At 33.0% G+C, this 20908-nt stretch overlaps 1 protein-coding gene across 2 annotated transcripts; it reads right to left on the minus strand.

Annotated features, from left to right (window-relative positions):
- Window positions 1–2182: 2182 nt before the first annotated feature.
- LOC113754113 (receptor-like cytosolic serine/threonine-protein kinase RBK2) lies at window positions 2183–9872 on the minus strand. Of its 2 annotated transcripts, none has more exons than XM_027298464.1 (9): window positions 9292–9872; window positions 8039–8142; window positions 7585–7926; window positions 7216–7410; window positions 6924–7078; window positions 4221–4300; window positions 3982–4117; window positions 3751–3900; window positions 2183–2603 (listed from the first exon to the last, which is right to left on the minus strand). In XM_027298464.1, exons 1-9 carry the CDS (start codon window positions 9339–9341, stop codon window positions 2433–2435), a joined length of 1383 nt encoding a protein of 460 aa, XP_027154265.1. In that variant the 5' UTR covers window positions 9342–9872; the 3' UTR covers window positions 2183–2432. The 2 variants fall into 2 exon arrangements, with proteins under 2 accessions (XP_027154265.1, XP_027154257.1); XM_027298456.1 differs by having other exon boundaries at window positions 7159–7410; window positions 9292–9870.
- Between the last annotated feature and the right edge of the window lie 11036 nt (window positions 9873–20908).

Below are 20908 nucleotides of genomic sequence, written 5' to 3' on the forward strand. Positions count from 1 at the left end.
CTCTCGAGTTCTCCCCCTGCTTTTGTCAATCATTTACTGTTGGACGATTTCCAGCAATCTTAGTAATGAAAATTCTCTTTTTATCAAAGAGAATGAAAAGTAAAAAAATAAAAAGACAGCTTGGCATCCCCAAGTGATTTTTTCACCATAGATATGAATATGATGCATGAAGATGACCAAAGAATAAGACAAATAATCTTTTTACTGCAGTTGCGGAGTAATTAAAAAACCCTGAGCACACTTAAGCACTGAAACTAAACAATGGAATGAGAAAAATGGAACTCCACCAGCTCCAAGAATGAAGCTATAGCAACCAATATGAAACTACTAAAGAAGTTGTCAAAGTTTCAAAGCAAAAACAAATTAAAGTCTGAAATCATGTGGTCATCTTGAAGTTCGGCCATTTATTTGGTTCCTATCTTTTTCGTAATAGGGCTACCAAAATTAGCTGAATTCATTGCCTAATCTTAAAGCAAGAATCAATGCATCTAAAGACTTAAGCATATTAAAGCAAGAACAGAAAGTCATAATCTATTCATAGTCCAATATTATGGAGGAAGATTGGATGATTTGTGATGGTTTTATTAGTGCTAGTTTGGTACCAAATTAGCACAAAGTGGCTATAGAAAATTAGCCCCTATTCTTCTTGAGAATATTTCCAGACGTAGTGAAGAAGATTAAAGGGATTTAGAATAAAAAATGGTCGCCATTGTACTGTTTTAAAATTATCATTTCTAATCTTGGATCTGGCAGTTTTGGTAGTGAAGCCTGAACTATTTAATAGGTTTTGGTCTTAGCCTCTTAGCACCTTTTGATTTCGCATTGCTAAAAGCTTTCTCCCTCCTTTCGTTTTAACAGTATGAAAACAAGAAAAACGATTTCCAAGAGGGCCAAAATCTTGGGGCACAATAATGTGCTGAGATCTTGTTAGAAGTTTGACTGCGAATACTGAAGTTGCTTGTCAAATGTCAAAATTAGAAAACCACGTTTTTTAAACACTTAAACAAAATTTACCCACATAATTAGCCAAATAATATCACTTAAACAAGTCCTTGTCTAATCTCCCCTCCCCACCAACCTAGAAAATCATTTGTCTCTTCCCTTCATTAAAAGGCATTGGCATTGACTATGAGCCAGCTTTTAAACACACACACACACATATATATATATATTAACAATTAAGCTTCATAATCCAAAATATTTGTGCACCCAGAAAAAGTGGAATCTAATCATTGAACAACTTTTACATGAAAAAGAGATTGAGGGCTATCCTTGTGGGTTAAAAAAAAAAAAGCCTATTGTAATTCTTAGTTAATGAATTCTCATTTCCTCCACTTGCCAATCCCGGAAAAAGTTTACAACTGGAAGATGCCTTTCCATACACTTTCCTCAATCAGCTGAAACATGTTAACCAACTAACTCTAGAGTAGCTGACCATCAGGGAGAGGTTTAAGGTTCTCATTGGTTGTAGGTCAAGGGATTCTTCTCCAGGATTTCCTGAAAAAATTCACCAATGACGGTTCAATCCCTCTAAGTTTCTTATTAATCCCCTTGAATTCACCTCTTTCCCTTAGTGTAGAGTAAGAGTAGAAGTAGGTGTAAAATCTATCGTGTCGCCCAAAAAAAAAAAAATCAACTGAAACATGTTGAAACTTTTGCCTACTTGTTAAACAAGTTAACAAGGATCGTGAAGGACCAGTTTCAGAACTAGGCATCATGAAGTACTAGATTCTCACATGAGACTTTGCCTAGAGTTCACTAAAATTCCACTTGTTGAGCAAACTTGGAACAAGTATAGCCATCTGAGTTTTGGATGGCCAAAGGGATCCAGTAGCTCAGTACAAATTCCTAGTTGTTGCCAGAAGATACTTAGATCAGCCCTGCCAGAAGATGCTTGGATCATCCCTGCTTACTGCATCTGATTTGCTCAGTGCAATGCAGCCGCTAATCAGGTACTCGATCAGGGCCTAGATAATCTCATCAACTTGGACAGACTGTTTTATTTATGTGCAAGGCCACAAACCATTTAGAAAAAAGCCTACCATTTTCACAAATTTTAGAATTGGCTCTAGAGGCAGAAAATGACTGACACTAAAGATTCAAGAAGAAGACTTCAACCTGACTATTGAAGTTGCTGTTTCAGGGGTTCTAAGCAGGAAAACAACTACATCAGACATGCATGTCAAAAAAAGCGTATTTACGGATCATCAAATTTTATATGAACAGGAATGTTTCTTAGTGCAGTTTGAATAACAAAGTTTACATGGCATTTGAGTAATATTTGCTCCAAAACCTTGGTGCTTTCAACTGCCACATAACAAAAACTCCAATTCTGCAGGTTTACTAAGTATAAACACCCACCAGAAAATTTCCAAACTGCAGCAAAGGCTATATACAACAAAATGGTATGGGCCATACATTTGTCTCAAGTCTCAAGAATTCAGAGCAGTTTGCGTAAGTTGATTCACATCACTTAAACACTTGGTTGAGTTGTATTCATCTGCGTCCAATAGTTCTTCTGAGTATGTCCTCCGCAGACATCGATCATGTTTTTCCATCAGAGATGCTAAGGAGTTAACATTACCTCTCAGCAGTGTTACCACCTGCGAAAATTGAAATATATATTATTCGGGCAGTGGCCAGATTGATCTTTCTTAAAATTTACTTAGTACTGCTTTGGACGTATTTAGTGCATTTCAAAGTGGTCTGAGGATATAGACTGACGTGTTCTAAAAGAAAAGAGATATAAGGAAAGAAAACCTATTCAGTAGCATGCCATGAAAGTTTGCTATAAACTAATATGAAGAACTACATATCAAGGATGCCATGTTGCTGATGTTAATTTCTTCACATGATCAAACTAGTAAAAGAAATTAAAGCGTGTTGACAAATTCACAGGTGCTAGCTTCCACCCTTCCCAAAATACAGCTCAACAAAGAAGAATTGGAAACATTGATCATATACACAAGCAAAGAAGATGAAATTATCGTGATTATGCTTCATTTCATAAAGACAAGAACGCAATTCCTTGACGTTTACCATTCATACATCTGATAACGCACATTGGCATTTTAGCATTATGCTTTACCTTGTCCACATGAAATACATCATAATTCATAATTCCAATTTGCAATCTGGATCCAATAAGAAGTTGCCATACATGAATGCCCTCAGATATTTCTTCCCATTTTGGTCGTTCAGAACCATTTTCCTTTTCCAAGTCTCTACTTGTTTATTGATGAGAAAAGCCATATGCATAACTTGCACATCTTTTTGCTGAAAAGAAGAAACTGATAAAAGAAGCTCTACTACTTGAACTTAGGGCAGGCATAAACCTCTTCTGATGAAAGACATATAATATATGAATCTCATATAGCTTTGTTGGATTGACTCATACGTAATCTTCTTTTTCTTAGCTATACTGCAAATATAATAGTCAAAAACCTGTAATTTTACCATGGACTTTGCTTATACATAGAAAATTTTCATCTGCAGACCCACATTTTGCAAGTTATCGTTTATAATGTGAGGTTTATTTCTACACAATAAGCTTACAGAGAGCACCAAAAGAGTGATGTTATGGTGACATGTTTGAATAACAGATCAACAAAGATGCCCAAGGTTAAGACATACCAAACATTCATTACTTTCTATCATGGCAGATTTGAGCAAGTAATTTTACAAGCAAAACTGCATTTTCAAAAGTTTCAGTGGAGGAACACAATATTAGTTTGACGAAAGACTACTTGCCTTCCTCATTTGAGGCCGCTCAATGGGATTCTGTTCTATGCATGAAGTTGCTGTCAGAATGACACGATCCATCTCTTCTGGATTGTACTCATTACCAAGAGAAGGATCGACAAGCTCACTAAGATTGTTGTTTTCAAGCAATGGCTTTGCCTGCATTTAGAAAAACATAATAAATGCAAAAGATTAACATGAATAAATGTCCTCTACCATAACAAATTTACATGATAATACCCAAAGCACAAGGCTATTCTGTGATTCATCCAGGGCTTTGCGTCCTGTTATGAGCTCCAAAAGCAGCACTCCGAAAGCAAATACGTCAGTTTTCTCATCCACAATGCCATTCATATAGTACTCTGGAGCAAAATAACTGCCAACAATAAATAAGAGCATAAGTTACTGTGCCCTTTCATACTCAAGATGTGATTAACTGTTCAAAAAGCCCTTAATTTTAGACTTCAGAGCTTACAGACCCAAATGTTCCTTCGAACTTTGATACATTGCAATGAGTCCACTGATTTGGAAGCCATTTTGCTAGCCCAAAATCACAAATCTAGAGTGAAAATGGCTGAGTTAGTCATTTAAATATTGAGTTCTAAATAAAGAAAAGACAAATATAGTAAATGATTAGTGAGTTTGGAAGCAGGCTATGGAAACAAACTAGTCTTATTCTAATTTTTTAAAATCAGATGATACGGTGACAAGTAAAGAAGGGTTTCCAAACGGGTTGCATATATATACAATGAAGAGAGCAGAACGGTTGTTAATTGCATTTTAGTCATGGTTAAACACAATGGTGATAAGAATTAAAACCAAAACTCTGAAAAATGGAGCCATATCAGATTTAATATCTAATAGTGGGTCAAACTAAAAAGCACTTCCAGATTTAAAGGAGAAAGAATATGACTGGGATATGCTGGAGGGAGGCATTGGTAGGCAATTTCTACTTGTTTTTGAATTTAGACATAGTTGTACAGACAACGAAACTATGCCAACCCCAGAACTTAGGAACTAGGTGATTACTTAGCATAAAGGAATCAAAGTCCAAAAAGCTCCAGGTGATTTCAGGGAGGTTTTTAACAGACTCTTTAGACTTTTATGATTGTTAAGTAATGGACTTATAAGGAGAATTTTAAAAATTGGAAAGTGAAAATTAAATAGGCTCATAAAAGCATAATCCAAATGGAAAGGCCTATGAGGCATAAAATGGTAGTGTTCTGAAAATTGACTTTATACAAGGAAAGACTTTCTTATCACACTAGTTTCATATGTTCAAGTATAGCTGTGCAGATAGAGTGGCCTAAAAGGTACTCCTTTCCTGAAAAAATGGCTACTTGGACTTCTACATCATGCCATTTAGCAAATCAAAGTAGCTTGCATGGTGCCAAAAATGTAGGAAAGTTGAGGGTTTCCTGTGGAAGGGAGATGCTTAGAAATGAGAAAAGCTGAAAAATGGTAAGATTCCAATAAAAAAGCAATTCACTTGATGTGGTGAACTCTTTTGGTTCAAGAACTCCTGAAACTAAAATTACTAAACGCATATGATTTTCTAAGTGTATCTCCATTCACCCAAATGGTTTCTCTAATTATCCCATGAAGGAGGGAGATTCATCGTAAGATACACAATTCTACTGTTTGTAAGAGAAACTTTATCTTTAGATACTCCAAAAACTTATACTAGTTGACATGAAAGCAAGGTATTGCACGGAGATAAGGATATTTTCGAAGTGATTCTAAAACCTTTCTTTAAGCTGTCAATCCCCAATACAGCAACAGCTCCTAAGGTCTTCCCGTCCAAAGAGTGCAGAGGAGTATGCCAAGATTAGACGAGTAACAACCCTTCGACCATGCACTATTTGATGAAATAAAGAAGCATAAATTTGATACGAGGTTGCAAGAATGAACTCCACTGGACAAATTAAAAGAAGCAGTATCTTCAGACCTTTACATACATTATTCAACATAAATTTGATACGTGGTTGCACGGACCAAACCCTGACTGTCTACACAATGCATGAAAGTCAGCAGCCGAAGGTAGGTACTATTTTACAATCCTAAAGGATTGTACACGACAAATATCAAGAAAAAACAAAAGTAATTAAGACATTGGTGAATATGATAGTTCTTAGCACAGAAGATCCGCAAACAGGGAAAACCAAATCAAGAATTAAGACACATCCCATCTTAGAATCTGCCAATAGAAAAAACAATTTAAAGCATGAAGTCCATGATATCGGATTAAAGTATCATATTGAACACCCTAATCAAATGGGGATCCAAATAAACCTTGAAACCATGTTTTCTGAGCTACAAGAGGAGTCCTCTTTAGAAGTGTTCAAACCATGTTCGTTCCACAGGTATGAAGCACTGAACCAGGTAAGATAATGAGGAGAAGCAGATGTTTGTGATAATGATGATCGTAAACAGTAGATGACAGAAAGAGAAATTGATGCCTTGATCATTTGGTAATTTGAATTTTTATTCTTCTATTGCTTTACAAGATGATGATCTAAACTTTACTATTAATATTTGTTTGACTACATTTATTGCCAGATATCCTCAGGCTATAGAATTGACCACAACTAAGCAAATTAGGAGAAAATAAAAGCTTCATATATGCTTGCATAACATCAAGCAAACTTGCCTATTCTAACATCACTTATGCGACTGGTTGGATTTCAATACTAGCAACTAAAATCATATCAGTGCTTCTGATATTTAGCAGGTTGCTAGCGTATATCAATGTAATTTTGAAGTTCACCGCTACAGATATATTCATATCTCATGTTAGCCACACTTAGTGTGCTAGTGAAAGCATCAGTTGAAGTTTCCTAAACTTCCAACTCTTTGATCATCTGTTATGGAAAGCTGTGTTGACCATTATAATCAATCAGAAACATCCAGAGCAAGGTAGTATAAATTAAGATTATCAACTGGCATCAAACATGGTAAGTTAATCAGAATTCCTCAAGATCACAACAGATATGCTAATCAATTGTGCTTGCTTCCTCAGCCCATTGCTTGGCTCCTGAAGGGTGACGCTTAACTCACGTATTTGTGTAATAAGCCAGATTAGTTGGACTTATTTCGTACATTAGAACTAAATAAAAGAAGACAACCCTATAGTACTCTGAAGTTATCTCAGTCTATCTGCAAGTTCAGAAGTAGAAATGTACCTGAGGCTCAAAATCCTCTGTAAGCAGGATATTATCAGCTTTGATATCTCTGTGGATAATTCTTCTTTGACAGTTTTCATGAAGATAAAGTAAGCCATCAGCTGTGCCCAGAATGATCTTATGCCTAATACCCCAATTTAACTTTTCCTTTGAGCCTGGAAAAAAAATTAATAAATGGATGAGAAACCTTAGGAGCATATGGGAACTAAAAAGTAAGTAAAGAAAATTTACGAACCATGAAGCAGCGATCCTAAACTCCCTTGAGAAGATAGCTGAAGAACAAGGTAAGTACCTCCTTCAACTCCATACCCAATCATCTTAGCAGTATTAGGATGATTGACATGTGCTATGATGCCAACCTCAGACAGGAAACTTATTATCTGCTCCTCTGGTGTTCCCTTGTTAAGCTGTTTGATTGCTACTAGCTGCCCATCTGGCAAACATCCCTTGTAAACTTCAGCATATCCACCCTTTCCAATCAGATTCTCTACATAGAAACATTATTTTACTTAAAGACCATTAGACTTACAATTTGTAATAATTATTTTAGTGACATATTACAATGAACAGTAATTAGTAAAGCAGAAAGAGAACTTTTGTGTTAAAGTAAAAAAACAACAACGCATGTATATTAGAAAAAAAAAAAAAAAAAAGTGGAGACCTCGGCTAAAGCTATTAGTTGCCTTCTGGAGGTCTGCCAGATTGAAGTTTTTCCATTCAGACTTGACAGGGCAGCAATCATTATCTACATGGTCTCTTAAAGTTCTGCTCCTTCTTCGCGAAGCTAAAGGAGGGAAAGAAGGCAATCTCTTTATTGTACTCTTTTTCCAGAGTTCAAAGAATTTGTGCCAGCGAGAACTCATGCTTGAATTTGATTTAGAAGCTGTGCACCTAGTCCTGGGAGAACCTGATTCATTGTCCAAATCTGTAACACATGCTTCTAAAACTCCTCTTGGAGAACTCTCATCATTGTTTTCCCCATCCATCTCAAAACGTCTCAAGTCTACAGAAAAGACCAATGACCAGCAATTAACAAATGCTAGATGGACACACTATGATGAAGAATGATTGACTTGATTTGATTGTACAACAAGGAGTAGACATAACCATGCTACCTTGAGCAGAAGCTGAAGGAAAGAGACATGTGAATTTTCCTGCCATGGAACCTTTGCGCTCTAAGGCACTCTCCAGTGTGGTGCTAGGATCCTCACCACTTTTCCTGCATAAGCGCCGCCAAGAAATAAATTACCTAAGATAAAAAGTATAGATTTCCAGTTTTCTAAGAGCATAACACATGTAATTTTGCTTCTGTAATGGGACTAGTAGCTTCACATTTCAGAAAGAAAAGTAAATCAAAAGGAAATATTCCATGAAACCATGTCTATAGTAGAGGTGAAAGATGACATAATAGGTTTCAAATAATGGAAAATTACCATGTCTATTGGGAAAGAAATAATAGGTTTCAAATAATAGAAAATCCTATGCCCACTCAGAACCTGAGAAAAGAAACGCACTGACTTCCAATTTTGGCTTCGTCAAAGTCACAGACTGTCTAAAAGGAATTGCTGATACCATAAGAAAAAAATTTGAAAGGCACATCGGCTTAAACAGAGGTTCCAAAATGAATTTGTCAGGACCTCCAAAGTTCTTGTTCTTCTCCTTTGGAAAGAAATCCAGAACCATTCATGTTAACAGAGAATCATAAATGAGTAAAAAATTACTGAATTCATAATTGAAGTTAGTATTAAACACTGATAAAGATCCCAAATGACTTCATAGACATTCTAAACCAAAATAAAAAGAAAAAACTCATAAATCTTGTCCAGCTGCAAAGTTCTTAAAAGTGACAAACACAAAACACACACACACACACACAGAGATAACATCACAGAAGATCTTGAAAAACTCACTCCAATGTTTCTGAGAGTCAACAAATTCATAAAACCGACTCCTTACCAACTCGAAAACTCTTCTGCATTTATGCTTGTGTGGGTGGTACACTCACAAAGACATTACAGACATAGGACAAATTCTCATTAATGCAGCAAAAAATTTCCCAAGAAACAGAAGCAAATAAGATAATACTAAAATGTGCGAAAAACAAAGGCCTAACTGAAAATGCACCGGATTATATATATCCAAACCATTCCAACACACAATACAAATTGCAGTAAATGTATCCAAACCATTCCAACACAAACATACAAATTGCACTAAATATATCCATACCATTCCAACACAGAATACAAATTGCACTAAAATACCTTGCAGCAAACTAGGTAACAATAGCCAATGTCCTAGAATACCAAAAAAAACCCCCCAAGAAATTAACAAAATCCCAAAAAGATGGAATTAAAGGGCTACTTACAATTGTGGACGAGGAGGCAGCAGTCCAGGGGCTAGAATATAATTAATCATGAATCCACAGGCGACTGAAAAATGTGCTATTGATAAACATAAGTGTGAAACATATAATTTACAGTGAGATACAAAAAGGGTTCATTTATTATGTGTTTTCAACTTGAAAAAACAGAATCCAAAACGATTCTCTCTTCTTCTTCTTCTTCTCATGTAACAGCAGTACCATCCCAGCATTGCATACATCTTATACTATCAAGATTCTTTTGCATTTCTCATTCAAGTCACTTTCTTGCAGATCCCTTCTTTTCCATTTTTCCTCATCTCTCACGCACAAGCACACACAAGAAACGAAGAAGGAGAAAATGACCCTGTTGAATTGAAACACTTGGTTGGCGGTACTGTACAAAAATGGGGTCCGTTGGGAAGGGAGAGCGATGGAAACAGAGGGAAAAGGAGAGAGAATTTTCAAGGCATTTTATTGTAGGATAAAGTGGATAAACTTTTTGCTAAAAATTTGCTGAGAAGTCCGATTTGTACTCTTCACCTTACAACAAAAATAAACTGCTGCATTGTTTTAAAAAATTCTTGCATACTCCGCAGAAAATGGGAACTGGGAAGACACTGAAGTGAAAGTTAGTCCCCCAACGTTTATGTGGAAGGACACGAGTCAAAGTTCCATGTTTGCTTGTCTTTTTTGTCTTTTTCTAAATCTTTTTTTTTCCTATAAAAAACCAAAACCAAATTCATATGGGCAATGTCTATTTCTAAATTTTGTGATTAGAAACTATAAATTTGAAATTTAAGTGATTATAGATTAAAAACATGAAAAATAAATGAAAACTCAAATATAATGTAAATCTAATTCAATCACCATTTGCAGATAGTTCACTAGATTTATCGATTACTAATTAGTGTACATGTGTGTATATATGGAGTCTGGGTCTAAGTTGCGCTTAAATTATATAAAATCAAATACTAATTATATCCTATTAGAGTTTAATACCATGGTAACTTTGGTATATGCACAGTATTGATACTGTAGCTCCTTTTTAGAATGTATATATATATATATAAGGTAAAAAGATAATTGAAAAAATATGTCAAAAAATATTCAAAAAAAACGTAAAATTTTTCCTAGAAAACTGCAATCTGAACGGTTAATTTTTCAAATAAAAGAATAATTACCTATCTTATTCGTGGTTAACATGGATTTAGTTTCCTACTAGTACTCCATGTCAGGCAATAAAAAAAGAAAAAGAAAATGGGAGCATTGTCAATTAGTAATTACTTACCGGAAAAGTATCATGAATCAAAAAGAATGGTCCCCAGTTGCAGTTGAAATAGCACAAGAGAATTTATACTTCAGATTAATTTTGTGTTTGTAGTGGTCTAGATTAGACCACGTAAAACTTATACTTGAGTTGATGCAATTTGGTTCTGTTTGATAAAACTGAATTTGAATTCTGAAGTCTGAATTCTGAAATCTGAATACTGAAATAATTAATTTGCTGAATTTTAAGCATTGAAAAGAAATATATGAATGTCTGAATTTTAATGCTAAACCTATTTATACTATTTGATAAACATTTATAACTGAATGCTTAATAAGTTAAATTTAACAATTTTGCCCTTATATCTTTTCATCCAAAAAAGAAATAGAACTTATGATTTAATTAGCTAAATATGTTAGGTATGAAAATGACAATATTTATTTTTAAATCAAATTAATCTAAAAGATGAATTATATTATATGAGAAGTATGGAGAAATGTGAAAGTCATTCAAAAGGGCGAAAAGAAAAATAGAAAATCATTAAATAGAGAATATTAGGTTGTTTAATTATATAAGAATTTTGAATATAATTAATAAACAATGGTAGATAAGATAAGGTAGTTGAAATAATTCTATTGATTTTTATCAGAATTAAGCATTCAGTTAGGATTCTTGTGTTGAAAAAAATACACACAAGTTCAGCAAATGGATTTTCATTTATGTAATTGTATTTTTTATTTTTTTCCTTCCAATAGGTGAAGGATGAGATTTAAGAAGTAGAGAAGGAATACATGAATTTTTACATTCCGAGTCTCAGATTTAGGAGTCTTGAGTATGTTATGAACAATGTAATTAGTTTTCTAGAAGTAAAAATCTCCATTTATGCTAAATTTGACGTCTTGAATATTTGTTGCTATTCATAATAATTGTCCAAAAAGAATAAGTACAAACTTTCCTTTTGCCACGGGCTTTAGGTTTAGAAATGTAGCATGGACAAGAAAGGAAAATGCACAAGAATGGACATCCACATTTTGGGGCTTCGTAGAAGGGAAATGTCGTATGTGTTCACCAATTGTGTTCTTTAATTCTTGTAGAGTTTTTCAATTTATTACTATTACAGTGTAACTGACCAAATTGGGAATATATTTTTTTTTTTGGTAGAAGAAAAAGATTGTAGGCAATCTAAAATTCAAAGCTAAAAGAAGTCACTTTGATGCCAGTATGTAAACACGACAGCATAATGTGTACAAGAATGGGAAAAAAACAGTAAAGTCTATGGGAATCCAAATTGTTGAATCTCCAGATAAGCTTGAACAGAATTGGGGGGTTTTTTTTCCCCTTTGTTATTGTTACCTTATTAGTAAATTGAAAATTTTACATGTGAACTTGATTTTTGCCTAATCATAATAGGATTAATTTTATATACACTTACCGTGTATACACTATTACCGTCAGATGTTTAACAACTAATTTGAATTTTAAATTAAAATTAAAATTTTGTATAGTTGTCAAGTATCCAATCGTGAGAGTATATATATTATCAGTGTATATAAAATAGATTAATTTTTTATACACTGACAATGTATATACCATCACCATCTGAATTTAAGATTAAAATCTAAATTTTGCTCGTGTATCATATATTCAACTGTGATAGTGTATGCACTGTTAGTGTATGTAAGATTTATTCATATAAAATCAAATCATTATAATAACCTTATTTGGCATAAGGAGAAAAGATTGAACGTTTGACTATTAGGGTGTATAATTTCTGGACCCTTTGACTCGACCATTCTCCACAATTTAAGTGAGCCTGTCAAAGTTCCCAGACAAACAAAGGACATTTAGTATTCGCACTGCTATCAAGATTCAAAAGTATAGCTAACATCCACCACAACCTAGTTCCTATATATCCTTTAAATTTTTTTGCTGTTAATTGTTGGTATGGGACAAATTAGGGAGCTAATTGTTTCATCATTATAATTATCAGCTCACTCTTTTACCACTTTTACTAAAGCTGGACCATTTCAGGCAGCTAATAATGCATAATTGAATTCGTTTTGGTTATTGTCGCACCCATTGAATCCTGTGATCAACAGTTTTGGAAAGTGAATAGTCTCTAGAACAAGCTTGATCAACAAATCTTTCCATTGCCATCCCAAAACTATAGTAATCATGTGGTTTATCATTGTCATCCGCATAGAGTTGGACACATTGTTAATTTATTTTGGCTCTAAGCTCTCTGTATTTTGAGTGATGAGATTGGCAATTCAATTATTGCCGAGACACCCTATCTCTTTTGCAATTTTTGTGGAAAAAATGAAATAAATAGGCTTTTAGTCCCGTATAATATTGTGCATTAAAATCTTGAAATGCAACAAGTGCTTATTGTATTAGGGTTAATAACAGTTCGTCCCCTGAACCTATAGGGCGTAACACTTTATCATCCTAAACTTAAAAAATATACATTTTGACCCCTCAAATGAATTATGTTTGTACTTTCAATTTTGAAGAACCCATGTGCATATTTTTCTTCCCAGATTACTCCCAATTTTCCTAATTTCTCAACGGTCAACTTTTATATTGTTGCAGTTTCTTCTTATGTGTTTATCATAATATTCTGTTGTTGTATTTATGATGTTGGATTACAGTATAAATTAAATTAAAAAAAAAAGCTCCCCCTACCATGGCCTTGTTCGTACCCTATCCCACTATCCCGCGGGTGCTCTTGTATTGACCATTACTATTTTTATTTGACCTAATTTTTTAAAAAAATATATAACACCAATAAAAATCATAATTATCAGTCTTTTGAATTAGCCAAAAATCAATGTTAAATCATGAAAATTACTTTGATTTTTTGAATTCATTTTTTCACATTTAATACTATGCGAAATCTAAATTAATGCCCATTGATATTTTTTTTTACAAAAAATATACAACATTTAACAAATAAAAAGTCAAGTAAATTAACATAACAAATCATACTTTTACCATGAATATAATAAAATGCCAAGAAAGAGTATACTATTTTATAATAACAAAATACCATATCATATATAAGGTGGGGCCCTGGGGGATGGGGGGGATGTAGTTCCATTTAAATCGATGCTAAATTATACATAACTCTAATATGTAATGAGTTAATTAAACCGCTAGCCAAACGTCACATCATGCAAAATATTTTGATTAATATATAATAAGAAAATGCAACGAGCTAAAAAGTTGACCATTAGAAAGGCTGAGGGTAATTTTAATGAATATAGAATAAGGAAAAGTAACAAGCTAAGTAGGAAGACTGAGGGCAATTTGGGTTTAAAAGTACATATATAATTCACTTGAGGGGCAAAATGAATACTTTTGAAACTCAGAGGGCAAAGTGATATTAACTCATTGTATCATGCAGCGACGCATGCTAGTTGAAGATAAGCGTTTTATTTGTTGCATTTCTAAGTAGCATGCATAATAATTCGAGAAATCTAGTAAGGCACTTGCAAAAATATGGAAATGATTTCAAGTAATCTCTTCATGAGGTACATTTACCTATGTGAATTGATCAGGACAAGCAACGAAAGGGTTTCTTGCTGAATTATTGTACCTTGCCCTCTTCCTCCAACAAGGGTTCGATTACCACTTTGTAGGCTTCTACCAAATTGTGGTAACCATCCTAATTCCTAAGTCGGCAGGGGATATCACAGAAAGTGTTTCAATTGTTATGCTTCACAAATTTTATGTACCTAAGTAGGACCCAATACATACCTACTGATATTTACAGCACAGACAAGAAAATTCAGTACCTAACATCAATATGATAAGTGATGTAGCTCACTCACTTCAGTTCATGTCTTAGACAGTTGCATTGGGTTTGATCTAATCCACCAATGTTCGCAATGGAGGGAGCTTGTGAACATGAAGGGATTGCCCTCTGCAAAGTACCCTCATCCACAAGTAGATTTTTGGTTAGTTCCAAAAAGGAGGGGGAAAAAAAAGAGTAAAGAACAAAAGATATTACTGCAACTTGAGCACAAGACTCACTTAGATATTCAGTTACCATGCTATCCATGGTAACTAGCAAGATATGAATTGTGGGGCAAATCAATCAAGTTTCCATACTGCAGGCTGGTGAAAGGACACATAATCTCAAATTTGTTGCATTGGAAAATGGTGCCAGAATCCGATTATTGTATTGTGAAAGGTGCTTAGTGATTACACCAAACTTTCCACTTAAACATGAGATGGTCGCTAGATATGGTGATTGGTGATAGCTTTACGAAAAGTATTAGTTACAGTCTTTTTATAAGCTGTTGGAGAAAGTTTCTTTTGAGCAACCCGTTTGGATTGCTATTTTTAGGAGCTTTTATAAAAAAAAAAATGTACTATAACGATTTAATATATGCGAGGTAAAACGATGATTAAAAATGTGTTTATGAAAAATATAAAAAAATTTCTGCAAAAAATCACAATTTAAACATAAAAATTTTGTGCATGGATTAATATCTTGGTTGGATTTTCACTTTTTACATTTGGTTTGGGTATTTGCAATAGTGAATTGTCACATATCTCATCTTTTATTGTTTTTCAGTTTAAGATTAAAGATAATTCACTTTATCCCTCAAAAAAAGAAATAGATGATCCACTTTTAAAATTTAAGTGGGAAATAATACTACAAATGTATAGGATGTATAGACAGTTACCCAATTTAAGCAGGAAAAATAATTTACCCTTGGATATGAAATGATGTAAACATAAATCCTACATACGATTTTTATGACTTTTATTAAAAAAAAAACCTACAAAATAGAAAGATATCTGAAGGTCATATATATCTAACCTCTTAACGTGTATAACCATTAGGATTGACCCAGTGATTAAAGGAGAACTCTTAAATTTCTGCCTGCGTACTATCATATTTAGGGTTTCAGAGTTATATATATCTACCCCTCTATAATTTAGTCACTCACGCCTCATTAATATAAACTTTTGCAAGAAAAGTTTGAAGTTCAAATTGTATGATAGCCAAAGTGTTAAAAAAGTGTTACAGTATCTTTTTCAAAAAATTGTCCCAAATAATATTTTTAAAAAATTTGAAGGGTGTAAGCTTATACAGTAGCAACAACTATAAAACATATATTACAACATCTGCAGCTGGAGGCCTGGAGTTAACGATGGAAATTGGAAATGTTTGATCTACTCAATTATAGAGCAGTGAAGTAAATATACATTATTGTATCTCTTGGAATTCTACTCAGCTATTGTATTGTAATTCCTTTCTTTTTGTCTTGTTATTTGTAATTATATGTATAACATTTTAGTATTTTGTAGTATTTTTTATTAGAATACGTGCACATAAATTCTTTTTTATATTTATACATATACATATATATGTATATGTATATGAAATTCTATCTTTTTTATCACCCAAAAAAAATTCTGACCAATCTTAGCTTCAATTTCAAGATCAGACAAGCTTCCAAGGACATGTTAATATTACACAAAAATGACCACATGATTGATACTGCTAACCTTCCTCCACGTCACGAAACATTGCACAAAAGAAATTTGTTTGGAAAGTGGCATTATGCCGACAATTTAACCTATCCAAAAGACAAAACAACATTCTGCACTGATCTTTACACATCCTTCTTCCCTTCCCTAATTTTGATAGGGAAAACTTGACAATGACACATTCTCCACTACTACATTTTTAAAATTTCCTATTAGATGGTTACAAACTTCTTCTGTCTTTTTCATTTGAGACAGTAACTTTTCTAATAGCCCATATTACTATTTACTGAAATGTGAGATTTAATAGAGCTCTGATACTTCAAATCCAAACATATTATTACCTTGGGGAAAAAATAATTTTAAATAATTCAACAATTCTTGCTGTCCAATTTTCGTCATATAGTTAAATATTTTTTATTTGACACAATGAACAGATTGAGAAATCACTTTTCTTTTTTATCTCAATTGAAAAGAGACACCAAAATATATAAGGAGAAAAAGAAAAAAAAAATTGATAGGTTCGAGATTGCAAACAACTTATCTTTTACATAAGAGCCAGACATGGTTTCTAATTTTTATTCTCTGTGGCGGACAAGCCCAATATGGGAAAAAACGACCAAGGAAATATCCATGAAAGGCCCACTAAATGTTACAAGCACACAAACTCTCTCTCCATTTTAGTTTTGTTGCAGCCCAGATGAATTCTGTCTTTCATGAATGGTAAAGCGGTAAAGCCCAAGTATTTTTTTGTTTTTATGGAGGGTGAAAGGTAAAGCCCAAGTACAGAACCCACAAAATTAAACCCAAGTGCTATTTTGGAGGGTGAAACTGAATTTGGGTTTGTTGGGACATTACAAATCAAATGCGAATTTCTTCCTGCAAAATCAAGCCCAATGTTGAATCCTGAGTTGAATAAGTCAGTTGGCTTACATAAGAGTTAATATTCTCTCAGCATACTAGGGTATGAAAGCCCGAACAACGTGCGGGTGTTGGTTGCCTCTATTTAAAATGTTTTACATAATTTTTAAGAAAAATATAATAAGATTGAGAAAGCTCAAATTATTGCAGATATAAGTTATTAAAAAAACATGTATATAAAGTAAGTATCATATCAGTTGAAGTAGAATTACCCATAAACAAGTCCTTTTACACCCTACACAAAATAAAGTTAATTTTTAAGTGCACATAGTATTTCTTCTACATATGTTAATCAAGAACATACAAGGAAATGTCAAAAAAGACTAACTGAATAACATATTAAGAACACATCCAAAGTTGAAGTTATAATATATTACTTTTTATTATTCAACATGTACATAACAAATGAGAGCAAAAACTTTTTTTTAATGCCAAATAGATAATTCCCATCCTTATACTATAGCTCATTACAAGACTAAAAAAGTTTAACACTCAACTTTGTTCTTAACTAGTTTTATCTCATCCACATTAATTTTGACAAATTTGACACTTGAAAAGAAAGAGTCAACCTTGTAAATATATTATGGAGAGCTCAAAAGTATCACACAAATAATGTGAAAGTATCAGACAATCCATCTTAACTATGATCGAGGAAGTCCCTAAGTTTTTGTGCACATAGAATCCAAAATCCAAGCAAGTTGATGCCTAATATATTTTTGGTCTCGTCAAGCAATCCATCAAGCATGATGTGGATTGGAGCATAGAATTTATAATTGTTCTGATTAATAGGAAAACAAAACATAACATGATCCAAAAGCAGGATTTTTAGAAGGAAATAAATTTATAGGTTCATATTGATGGAAATCCATTGAGAACTAATAAATTGAAATTAAGAGCTGGCTCATAGAACATATTGAGGATAATTTTTGCACTTTTGCCTCTCCTAAAGCAATCAGTAATGTCGGCACCAAATGTGTTGCATTGGACAAACAAACATGAGTAAAACTTCTTTGGGAACTCAAGATGTCTATTTCATAAAGCATTTATGAAAGGAATAAGTGACCCGTTGTCACACTTTAGCCCTAAAGAGAATGCCCTTCACACTCTCTTGAAAAGTTCACACTATAGGAAAATGTGAAAATTTCTTTCTTCTTTGATAGCACATCTCAGTTGTAATGGTGAAATACAATAGAAAAACACTCTCATGTGAAAGAGTTTGTTTGGTAGAACAAGCCCATCATGAAATCAAAATGAGAAGAAATTGCACACATGAGTTGGAGTTGGAAGCCATGAGTAGAAAGTGGTTAATGATATTTCCCAATATTTGTTTGCAGATGTGGTATTATCACTACTAGCCCTGCAATGATGATCAACCATTCACTATATGTTTCAAAAATTTCATATGAATAATGAAATTATACTAATGAAAAACAATCATACATAGAGTTCTGTGAAAGCAAGCAAATGAAAATTTAGTGGAACAGAAAATACCTCTTTGGAAGGTCGTACTAAACTGAAGGGAGTAGTTAAATTAGCAAAATTCTAATTTATAAGGTTCACAACTTTGATACAATTAAATCGGAAATAAAGAAGAAGAATTGGAACAAGTTGGCCGTGATTGTGATAATGATTATCCAACATAAGTTTCATAATAATTTGGATTAATTTTACTTTTACATCTTTCTTCCCAATTAACTTTTTCACCCTTGTAAGAAACGCCAAGAAATATATGACTTTAGAACAAAATTGAAAAAAGGCAGGAAACTGATCTTAGTTTTATAGAGTGGTACGAATAAAAAAAAGTTTTATAGTGTGGTATACATAATTAGCGCAATTTAAGGTTAGGAAGAAGAAAGATCCTACATTCGTAAATGTTGGGAAAAAAATGGAGGAATGTGTGAATAATTAGAAATAGATGTTACTTAGACAATAATTAATTCAATTGATTGTAGGTTATGGGAGACCAAAAGAAAGAATTTTGCTTCGTTGAAGTTTATTGATTAGATCCGAGGTTGTGGGGTTTGAGACAATAATGATAGGTCCATTAGGAACTTGAAATAATGGTATGTTGAACAAATTCTTTCTTATTCATGCTATGCTGAAATCCAAAAATCACAGGATTATGTAGCGGGGTCTTTCCTCAAAATCAAAATCAATAAGCATTTCAAAAGAGGGGGATTTTTTCACAAAAAAGAAAACAATTTAGTCATACCTGGAATAAAGAATGCCCGATTATCAAAACCCAAAGGTAACAGCTGTTATGCAATAACAAAAAGAAATAACGGAGGAAGAAAAACCATCGCATATTATCATAATGTTATTAAGAGATAATTATATGATAATTAGAGAGATTCTAGTTTCACTTGCAAATTTAATTACCAATTCAAAAGACATAAAATCCACGAAGTTCTAGAACCTTTGAGTGTTAATTGCCACATCAAATGGCAAAGAAGTAATTTCACACATAAATAGTGTAATAATTAATTAAATGTCACATGCATAACCCCACATTCAAAGCACAAGAAAGATAATACAGTCAAGTTAACAAAATTTCATGTTTCCATTATTTGTACTCCAAGTTTCACCACATATCAATACCCGCTTTAAAAAACGAAAATAACCCTTAATGCAGTTGAAATTGAAAGATGAGTTTGACTAAAACTCATTCTTATATAGTATAAGAAATTAATTGCACAACAAAAATGCAGTTGAAATTCAAAGATGAGTTTGACTAAAACTTATTCTTATATAGTATAAGAAAATTAATTGCACAACAAAAATCACACTTCAATTAAATGTGTCTATAACACCATTTCAATAATTACATCAACACATCAACTTATATGAGTTGTATTCAATGCAAAAACGATTGTAAAATAATCCCACATTCCAGAAATACCCAAATATCTCCATAAATAAAAGTTTTAAATGTACAAACATTATGACATTTCGGTAAACATACCCAAAAACTTGCTGCCATCAGTTGTACCAAAAACTTTAAAAAAACTGCACATTATTCTACATTTCCAAAATACCCCTATCCATGCGGTTGAAATTCAAAGCCTCTCTTTAACCACAACTCATTCTCATATAGAATAAGAATTTGTACGTGTTCTTTTTATTTTTCTAATCAGTTTTTTGTTTCACATGTAAATCATTAACCTCCAAATTTGATTATTTTGTAAATCAAAGTCAAGTCCCCCAAAAAGAAAAAAGGTCATACATAAGTTGATTAATCGAAAAAAAGTTAACATTTCCTAAACATGTTTTTGAATTAACTTTTTATTCACATAATCACATCCGAAAATGTATGGCAATATAGTTAATCCAAATGGAGCTGTAGTTGGTATTTCCAGGGATGAAAATGCTTTTCTTTAACGGCTTATACTTAGTGTGGTTAATGGCTTACATACAGGGCCTTGTTCTTGTTTGCCATAATAAGCTAAAATAATCAATTGAACAAGTCCCTTATGAGAAGATTAAATGATACTTTTAGACTACTAAATCTTAAAATATGTATATATTACCATTAACTATCATTGCGGATTCCAAAATCACAATTTCGAATCACCGAGAGGGCATGAGAGATCCCTTTTAATCCTCCAAAAAAAATAGCAGCATTTGGTTAACTTTGCTAATTTGCTTATACTGGGGTATCAAATTTTTTAAAACATTTTTTTGGCTTGCTTTTCTTATAAGATGCTAATATTATCAAAAGAAAGATCTACTAGCTTGGCAATAACAAATCTGGAGGTTTCATCCATTTGCATGCCTGCATTATTAAAGATTTGGCAAGTTGCTAAGGAAATTTAATTTCCTAATTTAATTAGTGCAAAGTTATACTATGAAAATAATAGAAACCAACTAGAATCTGGTCAGATAATCTTGTTTACGTGTTAAACTGTTTAATGTAGAGTGTGTCGAATTCAA

The sequence above is a fragment of the Coffea eugenioides genome, chromosome 2 (genome assembly GCF_003713205.1).
Source record: "Coffea eugenioides isolate CCC68of chromosome 2, Ceug_1.0, whole genome shotgun sequence".
NCBI classification, from domain to species: domain Eukaryota; kingdom Viridiplantae; phylum Streptophyta; class Magnoliopsida; order Gentianales; family Rubiaceae; genus Coffea; species Coffea eugenioides.